This window comes from Pelophylax lessonae (assembly GCF_965119305.1).
Source record: "Pelophylax lessonae genome assembly, chromosome: 3".
In the NCBI taxonomy this organism is placed as follows: domain Eukaryota; kingdom Metazoa; phylum Chordata; class Amphibia; order Anura; family Ranidae; genus Pelophylax; species Pelophylax lessonae.
Window position 1 is genome coordinate 244,121,645 of NC_138770.1, and position 19,484 is coordinate 244,141,128.

Sequence of the window (19,484 nt, forward strand, 5' to 3'; positions counted from 1 at the left end):
CTTGTACCTACAGGCAAGCCTATATTAAGACTTGCCTGTAGGTACAGTGAATATCTCCTAAACCTGCACAGTTTAGAAGATAGTCACACTGCATGCTGCAGGTCATGCCACCGCCACATATGCTCTGAAGGGATGGTATGCATGCTAGCACAATATGCTTTTACCTTGCAGGGTTTAAAAAAAAAAAAATAAAATTGGTGCGGTTACTACCACTTTAATAATAGCATGCAATGCCAAGCTACGGTTTACTAAGCAAGCAAAGTCCTTTCTTGTATTAACAGAGGCATGGACTCCAGAGAAAGAGATACCAATTTGCCTCTGCACAAATCATTAGCAAAACCTCATTTGGAATATGCATTTCAGTTTTGGGCACCAGTTCTCAAAAAGGATATCGGGGAACTGGAGAAAATGCAGAGAAGGGCAACCAAACTGATAAGAGGCATGGAGGAGCTCAGCTATGAAGAAAGATTAGCTATTCTTAATTTATTCTCTCTTGAGAAGAGGAGATTAAGGGGGGATATGATCGACATGTATAAATACATAAGGGGGTTCATATAGTGAACTTGGTGTTAAGGTATTCACTTTGTCATCACAGAGGACAAGGGGCACTCTTTTAGCCTGGAGGAAAAGACAGTTCATCTCCAAATACAGAAAGGTTTCTTCACAGTAAGAGCTGTGAAAATGTGGAATAGACCCCCTCAAGAGCTGGTTTTGGCCAGCTCAGTAGATTATTTTAAGAAAGGCTTTTATTCTTTCCTAAATGTAAATGTAGCACCCTCCTGGGTAGGTGCTAGTGAGAGAGTATAGTTTTTGACTGTCTGCATATCAGAGGAGCAGCAGGCAAATCAATATTGCTTTCTGCCTACCAGAGAGCAGGATCTGTTAGTTAGGTCTGCTCAGTGTGCTCAGTATGTGATTCATTGGGTCTAGAGAGTGTTTTACACTGGTCCAATAGGGAGGCATGTTGGACAGTGGGAGGAAACCTGACCAATGGGTACATAGGCAGATTGGCAGAGACTGGCTGTCTCTGTGCATCCTGGGATACTGTAAAAAAGCCAGGAGCACATGTGCTCCAGGGTCTTTGGCTGGTGAGCAGAGTCCCGGAGGGAGGGTGGCGGCTGCCTCCTCCTCTGTAGCAGGGGCATGTGGCATCAGGAGGTCGTCCTGAGGGCCAGAGGAACAGGGATGATACCCAGAGGTCCAGGAAAGCTGACTGAGGGGGAGACACTGGAGACCCTAGAAAAACAGTATCGTGAGTACAGGGGGTCGTGTCAAGGGGCCTGACCGGAGGGGGGCCACCCCGGAGTAGGATAGTCAGAGGACAGGTGTCAGCGGTCGAGGATGCTAGGAAAGTGTCCTGAGGAGAATTTCGTTCAGGGATCCTCAAGCTACGGCCCTCCAGCTGTTGCGGAACTACATATCCCATGAGGCATTGTAAAACTCTGACATGCACAGACATGACTAGGCATGATGAGAATTGTAGTTCCTGTACAACTTGAGGACCATAGTTTGAAGACCCCTGATTTAGTTCATCAAGTCATCTGGATAGAGACTTAAACCCAAATTCACCTAAGTGGCAGGGTGAATCAACAGCCTGGCTGTATTGAGAATTAGAAGTCCTCCATCTTGTGAATTGTTAATTTGGAGTATCCCACTATTCCCTTCTCCCATCCCTATTTAAAGTAAAACACCAAAAACAACTACATACCCCTAGACTGATCATTGACTGAGCCAAGAAGTAAAGTGTTAAATTTGTGAATGCCAGTATTGCTAACAGTAACCCAGGGGGACCCGAAAGTGTAATATACAGTAGTCCTCAAGGGGGCAGTGCTACATAAATAATATGACTGAATACTAATATTTATAGGTACATTTGATCCAGGGAAGGTCTAATTGCCTCCTGGTGTATCAGGAAGGAATTTCACCCTGCTGGAGCAAATTGGATTATGCTTTGATGGGGGTTTTTGCCTTCCTCTGGATCAACTGTGGGTATAGGATTGTATATACAGTATCTCACAAAAGTGAGTACACCCCTCACATTTTTGTAAATATTTTATTATATCTTTTCATGTGACAACACTGAAGAAATTACACTTTGCCACAATGTAAAGTAGTGAGTATACAGCTTGTATAACTGTAAATTTGCTGTCCTCTCAAAATAACTCAACACACAGCCATTAATGTCTAAACTGCTGGCAACAAAAGTGAGTACACCCCTAGGTTAAAATGTTTAAATTGGGCCCAAAGTGTCAATATTTTGTGTGGCACCCATTATTTTCCAGCACTGCCTTAACGCTGTGTGGCATGGAGTTCACCAGAGCTTCACTGGTTGCCACTGGAGTCCTCTTTTACTCCTCCATAACGACATAATGGAGCTGGTGGATGTTAGAGACCTTGCACTCCTCTGCCTTTCATTTGAGGATGCCCCACAGATGATAAATAGGGTTTAGGTCTGGAGACATGCTTGGCCAGTCCATCACCTTTTACTCTCAGCTTCTTTAGCAAGGCAGTGGTCATCTTGGAGGTGTGTTTGAGGTCATTATCATGTTGGAATACTGCCCTGCTGCCCAGTCTCCGAAGGGAGGGGATAATGCTCTGCTTCAGTATGTCACAGTACATGTTGGCATTCATGGTTCCCTCAATGAACTGTAGCTCCCCAGTGCCGGCAGCACTCATGCATGCTTGACTGTAGGCAAGACACACTTGTCTTTATATTCCTCACCTGTTTATTGCCACACACACTTGACACAATCTGAACCAAATAAGTTTATCTTGGTCTCATTAGACCACAGGATATGGTTCCAGTAATCCATGCCCTTAGTCTGCTTGTCTTCAGCAAACTGTTTGCCGGCTTTCTTGTGCATCATCTTTAGAAGAGGCTTCCTTCTGGGACAACACCCATACAGACCAATTAGATGCATTGTGCGGCATATGGTCTGAGCACTGACAGGCTGAACCCTACCCCTTCAACCTCTGCAGCCATGCTGGCAGCACTTATACGTCTATTTCCTAAAGACAACCTCTGGATATTACACTAAGCACGTGCACTCAACCTCTTCGGTCGACCATGGCGAGGCCTGTTCTGAGTGGAGGCTGTCCTGTTAAACCACTGTATGGTCTTGGCCACAGTGCTGCAGCTCAGTTTCAGGGTCTTGGAAAACTTCTTATAGGCTAGCCCATCTTTATGTAGAGCAGAATGCTTTTTTTCAGATCCTCAGAGAGTTCTTTGCCATCAGGTGCCATGTTGAACTTTCTGTGACCAGTATGAGAGAGTGAGAGCGATAACACCAAATTTAATACACCTGCTCTCCATTCACACCTGAGACCTTGAAACACTAACGAGTCACATGACACCAGAGAGAGAAAATGGCTTATTGAGCCCAATTTGGACATGGTCACTTAGGGGTGTACTCACTTTTGTTGCCAGCGGTGTAGACATTAATGGCTGTGTGTTGAGTTATTTTGAGGGGACAGCAAATATACACTGTTATACAAGCTGTACACTCACTACTTTACATTGTAGCAAAGTGTCATTTCTTCAGTGTTGTCACATGAAAAGATATAATAAAATATTTAGGAAATGTAAGGGGTTTACTTACTTTTGTGAGATACTGTATATATTTTTTCCCTTCTATTGGTTGAACTGGATGGACTTGTGTCTTTTTTAAACCAGACTAACTATGTAACTATGTAATTTCATGCAAAAAAATGAATGTAACTTTAAAAGGATCAGTCCTATTAAAAAAAATATATATTAATTTGTATCATAAAAAGGCTATAATAAAAATTATTTTTGTATTTAATACCCCCTCTTTCAAGACTGCAGATAAATACAGAGAAGCAGATATAAAACACTATTCCTATTGTGGAATATATATATTCTAGGGATGTTTGCCAATCTGCTGTAGAAGAACTACAAGTCTCAGCATCAAGTACAGCATACTGGATCATATATCTTTAAGCTGCAGGTTACCTGATTGCCTAATATTTCCTTTTCATGTCTTGTGCATGAACCACCTCCAATCATGACAGCAGTGGAGTTCCCTAGGGATACTAGCAGGTCTATTTAATATTATTACAGGTAAGGTAGCAGATTCACTAGTTGCTGACAGCAAAGCTTCCCTCACCTGACTGACAAATGCACCATGTTATGTGTGATTCAGCATCTGCTAACCTCCCCTGGATTATCCTATACCTTCACCGGTCAATAACTGAAAACAAGCCTCTATAGCTAGGCTAGCTACTGGACCTAAACTGATCATCTCTGACATTGGCTCTATTTGTGCTTGTCATCACCACAACCTACAATATGTTAATTCTCAAGGACACCAAGATGTTCTGTCTACTTGTCACCTTGACCATCTGCCTACAGGACCAATTTGTAGACCATGTTCAGGCTCAGGAGTGCAGATTGATAGGGAAGTTTGATCTACATGGATTTGTAGAATCTACAAACCATGAGCTGATCATTGGAGGACTGTTCCCTTTTCACCAAAGAACCATACTGAGCAATGACACCGATATGGAGGAGCCCAAGTCTCCAAAGTGTGAGGGGTGAGTCCATTTTTTCTGATCTTGATAAAGGAAGAAATAAGAAAGTTATAGTTATAACTTTTTTTTTTAAGTGATCAATAAATCCAACCAATTTATTTCTAGCCATTCTGCTGTTGAATATAGTATAGCATTTTGGTATTGTATATGGCTTTACTGTATTGTATTTGTTGGTATAAATCTTTAGCTAGAAAACAAAGTAATCTTAATTACTGTAGAATTATAATATTATAAGTGACATATCTTAGCAAGGTTTTTTATCATTCATGTACCAGTAGGCTTAGTTTGTAAGGCTGTGCAGAGAACAGAGAGCACATATACGCATGTGTTTTGTGGTTTAATCAGTTTGGCCTATTGAATTTTTATGGATAAGAGAACTTCTTGCTTCATCATTACTCCCTGCTTCAGCTTGGATGAGTAGTTTTCAACTATCTCTAGATCATAGTTTTGGAATTTTATCTTTTCCCTTTTCACGAGAAACCTCATTTTTACTTTTTAGCACATCAGATGTAATCTTTTATATCACGAATATACAATTTATTGTGCTATATACTGTCTACTACTGTCACAAAAAAAGCAAAGATACGCAGTTATAAGAGTATTGCCACTATTGCATAATTACCAATGACTGTGTAACTACATGTATAGCAAACTGTAGCTTCTAATATCTAATATCAAACCCAATATTAAAGCAGGGTTATACAGTATGCCAGTATATGATTTTTTTTGGTTACAATAGCATTTGGCTCATACTTTTTAAATAAAAATCATAGGTTTGTTGTCAAGGCATTATATTTCTAAGAAAGTAATGTAGTGAAGGGTTTCTTATTGTGGAAAGTTCTTGGAAGAAATGAACCTGTGCCTACTTCAAACATCCAAATCTTTACAGAGAAGATCTTGTTTTTTAAAGCACCCCAATCTGATCCTTGATGTAAACACAAGCTTACTTCACTCATCTAATCTCAATTGTAGAATCTAGATTTTGTGTATGTATGTGTACGTAATTGTGAGTCATGTTGTATATTAAATAAAATTATTGATTGGACCTGTTTTACATACTTATTTATATGCAGTATACTCTAAAACATGACCAACTGTATTTTGCAAGGAAAGTTCCAAAGTGTCAAAAATTTTAAAAAGAATCGCTGAGCAGACAGGGACTTGCTAAGGGGGTTGCTAAGAGCAGGTTCTGGAAGTTAACTCGATGTAGGGCACTGAGCAGTTTTTTGAGAAAGATATTGAGCCTGATCTACAAAATGAAATGAACAAGGACAAAGATAACTCATGATACACCTGCATCGAAGGTCACATGAGCATAGAGATGTATGTGCATATTGTAAATGTGATCCCTGAGCAAATCCTACGCTGATGCTCAATGTGTATGGTGAGGTCTCAAATTAGAATGTGTGTTGACCATCCAAATAATAATTATTTTGTATTTTTTGTTCATGTAAGCTTCAAAACATTTGTTGCAATGTGTTACTGCCATCACAGTTTTTTTGTATTGTTTAATACAGGAATGTAATATGGATAATATGTGGATAATATAATAGGTATTTCATCTTTATTTGTGCACTTTACTGGAATTTAAAGATCGTCAAGTTACAGTAACTATAGGGAAAAGTTATTATATTATTTTATTTCATTTACATCGACATGCGGAGTTACGACAGGTGTGATATTCAGTTGAGATTTAAGCCTGCTAGCTGCAATTTATAATTAGGTAGTGCAACCCTCAATTACAGTGAGATGAGTTACTTCCCTCATCCTTGTTTATAAGAATCCCTCTGCATCATCTCAGCCTAAAAGCTGTGCTTGAACTGTAGGACATTGACATGAATCCTATAATAAAACAATCAAATTGCAATATACACCTTCATTTTGTTACTTAGACTACATGCTGATGGGTGCGTTTGCCCATGCATTGTAAAGACACTGAGTTGATTTAGTAAAACTGGAGAGTGCAAAATCTGGTGCGGCTCTGCATAGAAACCAATCAGCTTCCAGTTTTTTTTGGTCAAAGAGTAATTGAACAAGCTTAAGTTAGGAGCTGATTGGCTATCATGCAGCTGCACCAGATTTTTCACTCTCCAGTTTTGCTAAATCAATCCCTAAGTGTATTTCTGGTGTCTTCTAGCTAAGTACAATTGCCCATAGCCATTAATGGATGAAAGCGGCTGTACACAGCTATTTGCGTAAAGTAGTGCATAAGAACAGAAGTATTACACAACATGCACCTAAAGTGCATTTGGTGCAAAGGAACAGAAGTATTACACAACACGCACCTAAAGTGCATTTGGTGCATTATGTCTGTGTGCGTCCACTACTTTACACAAATAGCTGCATACAGCTGCTTTCACCCATTCATGGCTATGGACAACTGTACGTAGCTCTAGGACACTTGGGACACCAGAAATATGCCATGTCTTCATTCTGCATTGTCAAATGTGCCCATGTGCATGTAGCCATACTCAGTAGAAGATGTAAAACTGTATACTTACACTATGTTTAATTATAATGCATTAGTGGTGGATTTTTGCAATTGTTTTATTCTCCGGGTTAAAGCATGCTCCAGGTTATGAACTAAAATGTTCGACAACAGTGATAAATGCCTGCATGAAAGAGACTGAGCTACTATTTGATTTAGGGGCACTGGTCAGGAGATATTGTTGTGTGTACTGTCCAGTGCATGAACCATATTGTATTAAGCAGAAAGCCATGGATGACAGAGAACTGTGTGGTGCTACAGAGCTGCAGGATCCCAAGCAAGAGACCGACTGTTAAGAGCTACAATGGCAGAGAAGTATAGGGCAGAGCCACAAAACAAGGGCAGAAGGCCCTTGATTCAACAATCCTGGCTTGAAATGGGAGTGCTGTCAATTTGGTGTGACCTCTTGCCTGGCATTTACGGGACTGCCTGAGACCAAGTAATGTAACTGTGGTGAAAGGCCTCTTCGCCATAATTTACTGCACTTTATCATGCTTTGATCTAGTGCCTCAATGCTGGAACACTGTTTGTAGCCCCACTGGCATAGGAAGTACACTATCTAGATAGGCCATATGGTTGACCTAAAATACCTGTCTACAATTGTGCTGATCTTTATTTGTTACATAGCCTGTATTTTCATTTACATTTGCTATCTAACCAAACTTTTTTCTTGCAGGGCTTTGTCTATTAATAAAGCCCACTTAGTCCCACTGGTGTGTCTGTGAGTTTGAGTTTAGCCAGGGCAGGTCATCACTGAAGGAAGACTGGAGGCCCCATCTATCAAGAGACTCTTTCGGGGGTATTGCTACACAGCTAAGGAGTGTAAAGTGGGCACTCCAGTGGAGAGAAGGTCCTAGTGACTGTACTACGCGCATACAGGCAGGCATCTATGTATTTAGGTATTTTGTAAACAATGGCTTGGGGAGCCAGTCTGAATGATGAGGCCTCAATGTAGTGCACTGGAAACAAGATTAGAGGTTTATCGGATAAATTCTGGTGTCTCTTCTACAGACTCTGGATAGAAGTAACAGGTGCGGAAAAATTGATCTTGATGAAAGTGAGAATTGCCTTGCTGTCCAAAATTTAAATGATATTCACTTGTCAAACAGGTGTGGCAAAATTGGTCTTTGGGTGTCTGTAGCGCCTTCACACTGTACCCTATAGAGGCACTCTTGATGAAAGCAAGATTTGGCATTGCTGTCAAAAATTTAAATGATATGCACCTGTCAAACCACCTGACTCTCCATCACTGTTTTCGCCCCTAGATAATCGTCCACCATATGATGCAGATGCTGTCGATGGGATGTGGAAGCTAAGAGCCCTGGGTGGCGAGGACTAAAAAAGTTGTGAACTGCATCACTTAGGCGGCCACCTTGTCCACTGCTCCTCTTATGAGCAAAATAAGCCTCAAAACTACTTTTTCCATGACACTGTAAGCTACCAGAGTCAGGAAAAGCATTATATAAACTCCTCTTTAAAGTGTCCTCAAGAGATTTCATCTTCTGCACCCTCTGTGGGGATGGGATGAGTTCTGAGACTTTCTTCTACTAATGATGGCCAAGGAGGGTTGCCAACCAAGCGTGATCCTTCTCCTTGATGCCACGTATTATTGGGTCTTTTCGCAGGCTTTGAGCCCATGCACCACAAGTTTGAGGAGGCATGAGAAGCAGACTCCTCGGGGTCACTGAGGATTACAGTATCTGCAACTGCCTCCTCCCAGCCACGTACTACTCCCAAGGAATCTGGGGATGAAAAACCATCTGTTGAGGGTTGATTTATTTCTTCCTCTGCTTCAATGCCTCAAAAACTGCCAGAATCCTCCCCCTCCTCCCTCTCCTCTTGTGTGTTCTGTGGCGTAGGAAGAATGGTGTCTGCAAAATGTAGGCCTTGAGAGGAAAGGAAGTCCTCCTCCTCCTCCTGCTGCTCTGCCTCGAGTGCCCTGTCCATAATGCCATGCAGAGTCTGCTTCAGCAGGAACACAACAGGGATTGTGTCACTGATGCATGCATTGTCATGGCTCACCATCCTTGTGGCCTCCTCAAATGGTGACAGTACAGTGCATGCATTCTTTATCAGCAGCCATTGGTGTGGGGAAAAAAAGCTGAGCCAGGCTGAGGCTGTCATTGTGCCATACTCACACAGGTACTCATCGACGGCCCTCTGCTGCATGTGCAGCCGCTGCAGCATTGCCAAAGTCGAGTTCCACCTCGTGGGCATGTCACGAAGGCGGTTTACGGACCGGTGGAGTACCCGCTGAATTTCAATCAACTGACTGGCTATGTATGACCACCCAAAATGGCTATAAAAGAGAGCAGGGTCTGAGACTGCTATATAGGTAACACACCTCCATCCCTATTCGTACATAAAAAGAAAATAAAAACGCCCATGGGACTTTAAATGAGGTGGGTACCGTAGGCCATAAATGCTGCATTTTATTTTGTCATACAATACACAGTAGACAGGATCAAAAAGTAAAAATAGAAAAAAGTATACATATAGGTCCATAACAGTATAAATTGCAGATTGGTACATAAACATCTTGAGGCTCAATGCATTTCGTGAGATTCGACTCACTTCTTCAAGAGCAGATGTGTATTTGGTTTATAAATAAAATACAATATAGTGTCATAATACAATGCAGTAGTCGTAAAATTTTTATTTTAAAATGGACCTAAAGGCAGATAAGTACTCACATCGGCTGAGCCGGGATGAGAGACTTGTGCAACCCCCAGGTAGCGGTCGCAAACGCCTGATGCGGGAGTTGAAGGAGTGGAACAAACAGATAGCCTCCAAGGGGGGACATGTGGGAGATAAGTGTGGTATATCCAATGTGGGAAGATATCCCTTGTGCGCCATAGCGGTCTGCTGTAATAGATATATGTGTATATGCGTATATAAGAATATATAAAATTAATTAAATAAGGTCATCTACTATAAATAGTAATGGAGTAAAGGAGGTATCTGTGTAATATACATATAGTAGAGCACAAGCAGGAGTATGGAGCAAGAGATAAAAAGATCAAAGATGTATAGTGAAACAGATGGAGACCAGGAAAGTGGAGGAAAAATAATTAATAATACCAAGAGAGTATGGCAAAAAAAAAAAGTCAAGAAAAAGTGAGATGTATATATAGGGGTAGGAAAATGTGAAATCCATAGGGAATAACGAATATACCAGAGTGAGTGGAAGTCTGCCAAGGCATACAAATGTGAAGCCAGTGGTGTGGGATGATTCTCCTAGGTGACTCAGTGAGTCTGCAATTCCTGATGCAAAAACCTCCCCTATGTACCCCCAAGGAGGTGTGGTGAGCGCCACGCCCAAAGTCTCAGGGGAAGAAATGGAGCCAAAACTCCGGTTTCCCCAAGCCTACAAAAGGCGGAACAATCATGGCCGATGCAATGGCATCACTGGTGTGATCGTCAAGCAGCGGGCACGGTGCATGGCGCCGATGTGAAGGTGGCCCCGCCCATCCATGTAGTGAAAAGGAGGGGACAGCAGGGGAGAAAGATCTCCCCAAATCACATATTGCAACTCCTGGAGCAGGCCAGACCAACGACCAGAGGGAGTACAGGTTAATCAGAAATGGCTACAGACTCTTCTGGCCTGCTTTAGCAGATCTTAGCAGATCTTCCAAACCTGGGTACCTATTTAGGAAACACTGCACCACCAAATTGAGGACATGTGCCAGGCATGGCATATGTGTCGACCTTCCCTGTCTAAGGGCGGACGGGAGGTTTGTGCCATTATTGCACACCCCCATTCCTGGCTCCAGCTGGTATGGCGTAAATCACCTCTGGGCCTGTCCCTGCAGAGCTGCAAGAATCTCTGCTCTGGTGTGATTCCTGTGCCCTATATACACCAACTGAAGCACTGCCTGGCACATTTTAGCTTTACTCATTGAATAGCGCCTTGAACGCTTAGGGGTACCTGTGGTTCGTAGGACAATTCAGCAGAGGAGAGCATGGAGGAGGAGGAGGAGAGGGTAGAGCTGAAAAATCTTGCATCATCACCACTAGCTGTATGGAGACATTGCGGCACAACACGCTGCAGCACTGAGCCCTGTCCTGCATCCTTCCAAATCACAATCAGAGTTACAAAGTGTGCTGTGAATGAAATATAGCATCCCTAACCATGCTTGCTGGACCACGTGGACTTTGCGCCTGACTACCTTGCCCAACGATGCCACAACATTGCCTTCCACATGAGGGTACAGAGCTGGAATGACCTTACGTGAAAATAAATATTGACTGGGAACCTACCATTGTGGTACAGCACATTCTGAAAATTCAAAAAAGTAGACAGAATCCACCAGATGAAAAGGCAGAAGTTGTAAAGCCAGCAGCTTTGACAAGCTTGCATTTAGATGCTTGGCATGTGAGTGGCAGTGACTGTATTTTTTTCCCCGCTGCAGCAGATGGGGCAGAGACATTTGCCAGCTATAGTCTTCAGCTGGTGGTGTGTTACTGGCAGATGTCCTACAAGGACCTGGGACACCATGCGCTATACCATCATCCCTGTCAGTGGAGGCTGCTGAGAGGTCATGAGGTATAGCGGGGATAGACTGAGGTAAGTAAGGAGGAGGAACAGAATTGCTTCCCTTTTGTGTGGCTTTCAGGTGCTCTTGCCAACGGGCTGAGTGGTGGGAGGTTAAATGCCTTATCAAGCATGTGGTACCCAAATGGCTGTTGTTTTTGTCACGCTTGATGTGCTTGAGACAAAGTTTTCAAATTGCAATAGTGCGATTGGCTGCAGATGTGATAAAAAAGGCCCAGACAGCCAAGCTGTGGGAAGGGTCCCGGGAGATAACAGCTCCACAATCTGATGGAACGCTCTACTCTCTACTCTTCCATGATGGCTGCCTCCTTGGGGTTGTGCTTCACCCTCACTTTCCTCCTCTGCTCTATCTGGCACTCCAAGTAGCGCCAGTGACCTCATCATCATCATCTCCTCCATCCTCATTATCACTGGAGACAACTTGGCAATACGCTGCGGTTGGGGGAACATGACTGCCAATGTGTGTTCCAGTGTTCTCCCCTCTCTGTAGGCTCATGTTCCTACCTTGCTCAACCTCAGAACCAACATCTGAATCAAATAATGGCTGTGCATCGTCAAGGAGCAAGTGGCTGACGCTTGGGTTCATATAACTCAGCTGACTCTTCCATGCCTGATGCTTGGGCTATGGCAAGAATAGATGTGAACAATGAAGCAGATTTAGCCACTCTGGCAGCTGCAGTGGACTGCGCACTAGTCTCTGCTTGGGTGACAGAGGATTAGGAGGGTGAGGATGGTTTAGTAAGCCAGTCCACCACCTCCTCTGCATGCTGTGGTGTGCTGATAGCACCGGCAACATCACTAAACTGAGGAAATAATGCCCTGCCTGAGGACTGACCACTTCCACCTTTGCCTGTGGACACATACGCTGCTGACTCCCTCACAGTGCCATGGGAACATCTGCCTCTCCTTGATGGCCTCCCTGACTAGATGGGAAGGTGCTTATTAACAAAATGTAATAAAGATGTGGAAATGTGCACGTGGATGCACTTTAATCAATGGAAAATGGTGTTTGGTTCACTTTAACCTGAGTACTAACTACACAGACACACATACCGCCACACTACAATATACTGCAGTAAAATTGCATTAACGCACAGAAATATACTGCGTTAAATGTGCACTAACGCACAGAAATATAGTGTGTCAAATGGCATGTAAAGCACAGAAATATACTGCACTAAACATGCACTAACACACAGAAATATACTGCGTTAAACGTGCAGTAATACACAGAAATATACTGTGTTAAACGACTTGCAACACCCTGAAATATACTGCGTTAAACGCGCACTAACGCACAGAAATATACTGCGTTAAACAGCATTTGACGCACTGAAATATACTGTGTTAAATGTGCACTAACACACTGAAATATACTGCGTTAAATGGCATGTAACGCACTGAAATATATACTGCATTAAACATGCAGTAACGCACAGAACTATACTGCGTTAAACGTGCACTAGCACACATAAATATACTGTGTAAACGTGCACTAATGCACTGAAATATACTGCAGTAAATGGCACTTAACGCACTGAAATATACTGCGTTAAACGTGCAATAATGCACAGAAATATACTGCATTAAACGTGCACTAACGCACAGAAATATACTTTGTTAATGCACTGAAATATACTGCATTAAACATGCACTAACGCACGGAAATCTACTGCGTTAAACAACACAAAATGCACTGAAATATACTGCATTAACCTCCCTGGCGGTATGATTCTTTTGGATTTTAGGTGCTGAAAGCGGTACCATTATTTTGCATGTAATTCTTTTGAATGAGCAGCCCAAACCAACTGTATACATTTATTATATATATTATATATATATATATAATGTATACAGTTGGTTTGGGCTGCTCATTCACAAGAATTACGTATATATATATATATATATATATATACGTGTGTATATATATATATATATATATATATATATATATATATATATATTACGTATATATATACATATATATATATATATATATATATATATGTGTGTGTATATATATATATATATATATATATATATATACTGTATGTATGTATATACATATATGTATATATATATACATATATTTACATAAAAAGGACAGTAAAACTGCAGGAAAGGGCACTGGGGGGGGGGGGGGGCAATTTAATGTAAATTTTTTTTATTTTGAATGGTATCAGTGTGTTTGGTGTGTTTTACATTTGAATTTGCCGCCGGTTCCACCCCCCGGCGGACGTCACGTCGCAGGAGACAGAAGCCGGGGCTCGCAGACGATCGGGGGTAGCTCCGCCGCTGATTACCAACCGCATACTTCGCTGGATCCCGGAGAAAAGGTAAGTAAAACCTCTACCAGGATCCAGCGATCTTCCTAGCGGTACCCCGAGTGTGGCTTGGGGTTACCGCTTTTGGCTCTAAAATCTAACCCTGAGTCACGCTCTGGAATACCGCTAGGAAGGTTAAGTGGCAGGTAATGCTCAGAAATAAACTGCACTATAATATACTGCATTAAACGGCACATAACGCACAGAAATATAAGGCATTTAAACGTGCAGTAACACACAGAAATATATTTTGTTAAACGTGCACTAATGCAATGAACTATAATGCAGTAAATTTGCCCTGACAAAACAAACTGACACTAAAGTAAAAATGAATGGTCACTCACTAAACTCACTGAACTATCACTAGATTCACACTAAAGTAAAAAATGAACGTTTTCTACGCTCACACTGACTGAACTATCACTAGATTCACACTACAGTGACACTGAAGTAAAAATAAATGATTGCACTACACTCACACTGACTGAACTATCACTAGATTCACACTGAACTGATATTCTACACTGACAATAGAATCAGAATAGCACACTATAACTCTCTATCACTCTAGTAGCACTGAACAGAGCCCTGTTCTATCTCTCTCCAAGCAGATATCACACTACAAATGGCCGCTATTGAAAGAATACTTCTATAGTGTGGGGTGGGACTAAGAGCAATGAGCCATGATTGAACAGAGTCATCATTACTTTCTCAAATCATGGCTCTGACAATGCTCTGTGCACTGATTGGGCTTCCAATGCACCGTGCAACGGTGCAGTGCATTGTGGTAATTTGGGGGGGCGAACAAACAGTAGAATTCGGGTGTTTGTTGAACGGGCGAACAGCCAATGTTTGGCCCGAACTCATGCTCGGGCCGAACCGTTCACCCATCCCTAGTGAGCACTCACAGTAAAAAAAAACCTAAATTGTTATTTTTGGATTGATTTACTATAATACAAAGGATCGTCTGCAAAGTACAGTAAGCAATAGCAACCTATCATCACTCTGCTGCATTTTGGTTAATCAAGCCTAAATACTTATTGGTTGCTATGGTCTACTAAACTTTGAGAAAAGTTTTTTGGGCTATATTGTATGTCTGGGGTTGTTTAAAAAAAAAAAAAACATTTATAAAACTTCTAAGAGCTTCTTCACATCAAATGCAATAGAAAGCGTAGGTTAAATGACCCTCTGCTTTCAGTGCATCCCAGTAGCAAATCTTTATTTTATGCTTTTAAGGATTGTAGTATCATCTGTCCCCTACTGTCTGTATTAGTAAATCGCTATTGCTTGTTAATGTCACTGAGCGGTTTATGTACATCACTTCCTGTCTCTGTGTGAATAGGCTAGAAACCCCAGAGGGAGGAAGTAAAAAGGTTCTAATACCACATGTCCTGCTATGGAAGGGCTGCTGCTGAATTCAATCCAGAAGCAAGAATTATTAGGCACATGCTCCTATATTAGTTTACTATTGTTGCCCTTAGCTTCTGGGTGTATTTACTGTATTTATGTATAGAATGGTGACAGAAGTATATCTGTCCCCTTGTTATCTTACATGCACTATACCAAATAGTTCAGTCTGTGACACTGTAAGGTATACCAGATTCCCAGCACCAGAAAACCAGTACTGACTTATGTTTATATTCGTGTGCGTGCGCATTCTAAGCAAAGAGGCAATGTTAGACGTACTGTTCCATCATTCATGCTTAGGTTCGCACACACCAACTAGCATGCGCACTGCACATTTGGCGCCCAGTGGCCTATTTAACTGATTTGTCACCTTGAGCAGTTACTGAATGGTTGTCTGCTTGTACCTGTATTCTTGAGACCCTATCCACTGAACCTTATTACCTCATCTGATCACTCTGACCTCAGCCTGTTTCCTGGACTTGTCTTTGCTTGCTGATTCTGTACTGCACTGCCCAGCCTTTCCTTACTTTGGCCTGCTTCCTGGACTTGCTTTGTCTGCTGACTCGGCCCCTCATTGCTCTGCTGTTGCTGGTCATTGTCTGCAAACTGATTCTGCTGCCATCTCCCGCTCAGGAGCCAAGCTGCTTCAGCATCCTGTCCTGCGCCTTTAGCTTCATCCATCTAAGCAGCAGACTTCGCCAGCCAGCTACTCCTGACCTCACACTCACTGTTTCCACCTTCAGGAGTGTTGTGCAGGAGGTCCAACGGAGGCCTTCACAACATTCCAGTCCTCACCAGGTATGTGATAGATTCAGTGGGATTAGTGTTTTAGCTCAGGGCTCATAAACCAGCATAGGCTAGAGCAGTGGTTCTCAAATCCGGTCCTCGGGACCCACTAACAGGCCAGATTTTAAGTATTACCTTGGGGGATGCAGACTAGAATACTGCAATCACTGAGAAGCAAATGAGATCACCTGTGATGTAATTTAGTTATCTTGCAAACCTGGCCTGTTGGTGGGTCCCGAGGACCGGATTTGAGAACCACTGGGCTAGAGCCAGGTCAGGCATCCGATGGCCACTTCTGGTAGTCAGCCCTCTGGCTGCATTACAGATTAGAAGCTACTAGGGACCAAGAAGCAGAGTAGATAGGCTGACTCTGAGTTTAAGTATTATACCACTGTTTTTGCTGGTGAGAAGCATTGTTCCAAGCCAGTTGGACAACAGTGGAAGGATCTTCCCATCATTGCTGATCTTGTCTTTAGGTCTTCAGCATTAAGGCATATGCTGCATCGTGATCATCAGCAGGGGCCCCAGCAAATGGACTTTGATGCTACATTCATTTGGGGGTATCTTTTATTATTAGCTATATATATCCGGGTAAATATGCACAATTCCACTAAGACGCCTGTTGGGCCCTTTGCTGATATTACCTGCTTGTACAGTGGATGCATGTACAATTAAGAATATTTTAATACATAAAGCTCATATTATTTTCATAATGACGTGCATGTATATGCTTATGGTTAATGTTATAAACTGGTTACTGTAGATTCTCTGCTTCCTATTACTTGATTTAATTACTGGAAGAAAATCCCCTCTGTTCACAGAGGCCCTGTCCTAGATGGAGGCACTGCCAACTTTATTATCAAACCCACTATTAGCAAAGGTTTTGGTTCTCTTATTTACCTACAAGTTTAGTACAATATCCTGTTTGGGGAAAGTCATTTCCCAGAACCCCTCCCCCCACTCCAAAAGAATGCTACAATAACTTTAAAGTGAATATAAAGGCAGAAGGTTTTTTATCCTAATGCAGTTTATGCATTAAGATAAAAAAAAAACCTTTAAATTTACACACAATTACCACACCGGCTCATCCTAGATTAATTGAGTAATTGCCCATATGGGCAAGTCTCCAACCTATATACCCTTTCACCAATTATCCAATAGCTTGGTTGGTGTAGTCCCAAGACCTGACATAGAAGTAAAAAAATACAGCGACCACCAAGCAAGTCTCATATATTGGAAGAAAATGATACAGGTTACCAGTACTTCCTCAAATGGGTAGTCATGTGAATTAATCTTATCTTGCTGGACTGGGTTTCAGATAGCCTCCACTATCCCTTATATCCTGCTGCCATACTTACCCATCCCCACATTGAAGCCACTTATCCACACTTACTACTACTATTTCTACTGCATAGTGGCCTCTATATATATATATATATATATATATATATACAGTATCTCACAAAAGTGAGTACACCCCTCACATTTTTGTAAATATTTTATTCTATCTTTTCATGTGACAACACTGAAGAAATGACACTTTTCTACAATGTAAAGTAGTGAGTGTACAGCTTGTATAACAGTGTAAATTTGCTGTCCCCTCAAAATAACTCAACACACAGCCATTAATGTCTAAACCACTTGCAGCAAAAGTGAGTACACCCCTAAGTGAAAATGTTCAAATAGGGCCCAATTAGCCATTTTCCCTCCTCGTGTCATATGACTCATTAGTGTTACAAGGTTTAAGGTGTGAATGGGGAGCAGGTGTGTTACATTTGGTGTTATCGCTCTCACTCTCTCATGCTGGTCATTGGAAGTTCAACAAGGCACCTCATGGCAAAGAAATCTCTAAGGATCTAAAAAAAAAAAATTGTTGCTCTACATAAAGTTGGCCTAAGCTAGAAGATTGCCTTGACCCTGAAACTGAGCTACAGCACGGTGGCCAAGACCATACAGCGGTTAAACAGGACAGGTTCCACTCAGAACAGGCCTCGTCATGGTTGACCATAGGAGTTGAGTTTACATGCTCAGCGTCATATCCAGAGGTTGTCTTTGGTAAAGAGACGTATGAGTGCTGCCAGCATTGCTGCAGAGCGTGAAGGGGTGGGGTTGTCAGCCCTATGATGCCCTATGATGCACAAGAAAGCCTGCAAACAGTTTGCTGAAGACAAGCAAACTAAGGACATGGATTACTGGAACCATGTCCTGTGGTCTGATGAGATCAAGATAAACTTATTTTGTTCATATGGTGTGAAGCATATGTGGCTACCACCAGGTGAAGAGTACAAAGACAAGTGTGTCTTGCCTACAGTCAAGAAAGGTGGTGGGAGTGTCATGGTCTGGGGCTGCATGAGTGCTACCGGCACTGGGGAGCTACAGTTCATTGAGGGAACCACGAATGCCAACATGTACTGTGACATACTGAAGCATGATCCCCTCCCTTCAGAGATTGGGCCGCAGGACAGTATTCCAACATGATAATGACCCCAAATACACCTCCTAGACAACCACTGCCTTGCTAAAGAAGCTGAGGGTAAAGGTGATAGACTGGCCAAGCATGTCTCCAGACCTAAACCCTATTGAGCATCTGTGGGGCATCCTCAAATGGAAGGTAGGGGAGCGCAACATCCACCAGCTCTGTGATGTCGTCATGCAGGAGTGGAAGAGGACTTCAGTGGCAACCTTTGAAGCTCTGGTAAACTCCATGCCCAAGAGGGTTAAGGCAGTGCTGGAAAAAAATGGTGGGCACGCAAAATATTGACACTTTGGGCCCAATTTGGACATGTTCACTTAGGAGTGTACTCACTTTTGTTGCCAGCGGTTTAGACATTAATGGCTGTGTGTTGAGTTATATTGAGGGGACAGCAAATTTACACTGTTATACAAGCTGTACACTCACTACTTTACATTGTAGCAAAGTGTAATTTCTTCAGTGTTGTCACATGAAAAGATAGAATAAAATATTTACAAAAATGTGAGGGGTGTACTCACTTTTGTGAGATAATGTATATATATATATGGACATCATTTTTGAGGGTGGATGTGTTGGATGAGCGAGCATATGAATGGGTAGTTGCCTTATTCCCCTATTGTTTTTGGACATTGGCAACATCATTTTATTCGACGGTGAAGGTTTTTGTGATTATTGGTCACTTTTTTCTCTTTTTTGTATTAATGTCCAATCTTTAAAAAAACAAACCTGAATTAATACCTGAGTGTCCATATATGACGTGTGTGTGTGTGTGTGTGTGTGTGCGTGTGTGGTTTCATCTCTTTACTATTTTTCTCTGCTGTTTTTCTTTTTTATCTCTTTCCTTTCTTTCTCAACTCTTCTTCCCCCCCTCTTTTTCTTCTCCTCTCTCTTTATTCATCC

General features: G+C 42.1%; 1 protein-coding gene across 1 annotated transcript in view; it reads left to right on the forward strand.

Moving 5' to 3' along the window:
• Window positions 1-4,309: 4,309 nt before the first annotated feature.
• The window catches only part of LOC309551204 (vomeronasal type-2 receptor 1-like), a gene marked incomplete at both ends in the record, with an annotated part of 108,768 nt that continues 93,593 nt past the window's right edge, over window positions 4,310-19,484 (forward strand). Inside the window, one exon of the mRNA XM_082251702.1 lies at window positions 4,310-4,554. Coding sequence (XP_082107828.1) covers window positions 4,310-4,554 — 245 coding nt within the window. The remainder of the gene's footprint in view (window positions 4,555-19,484) is intronic.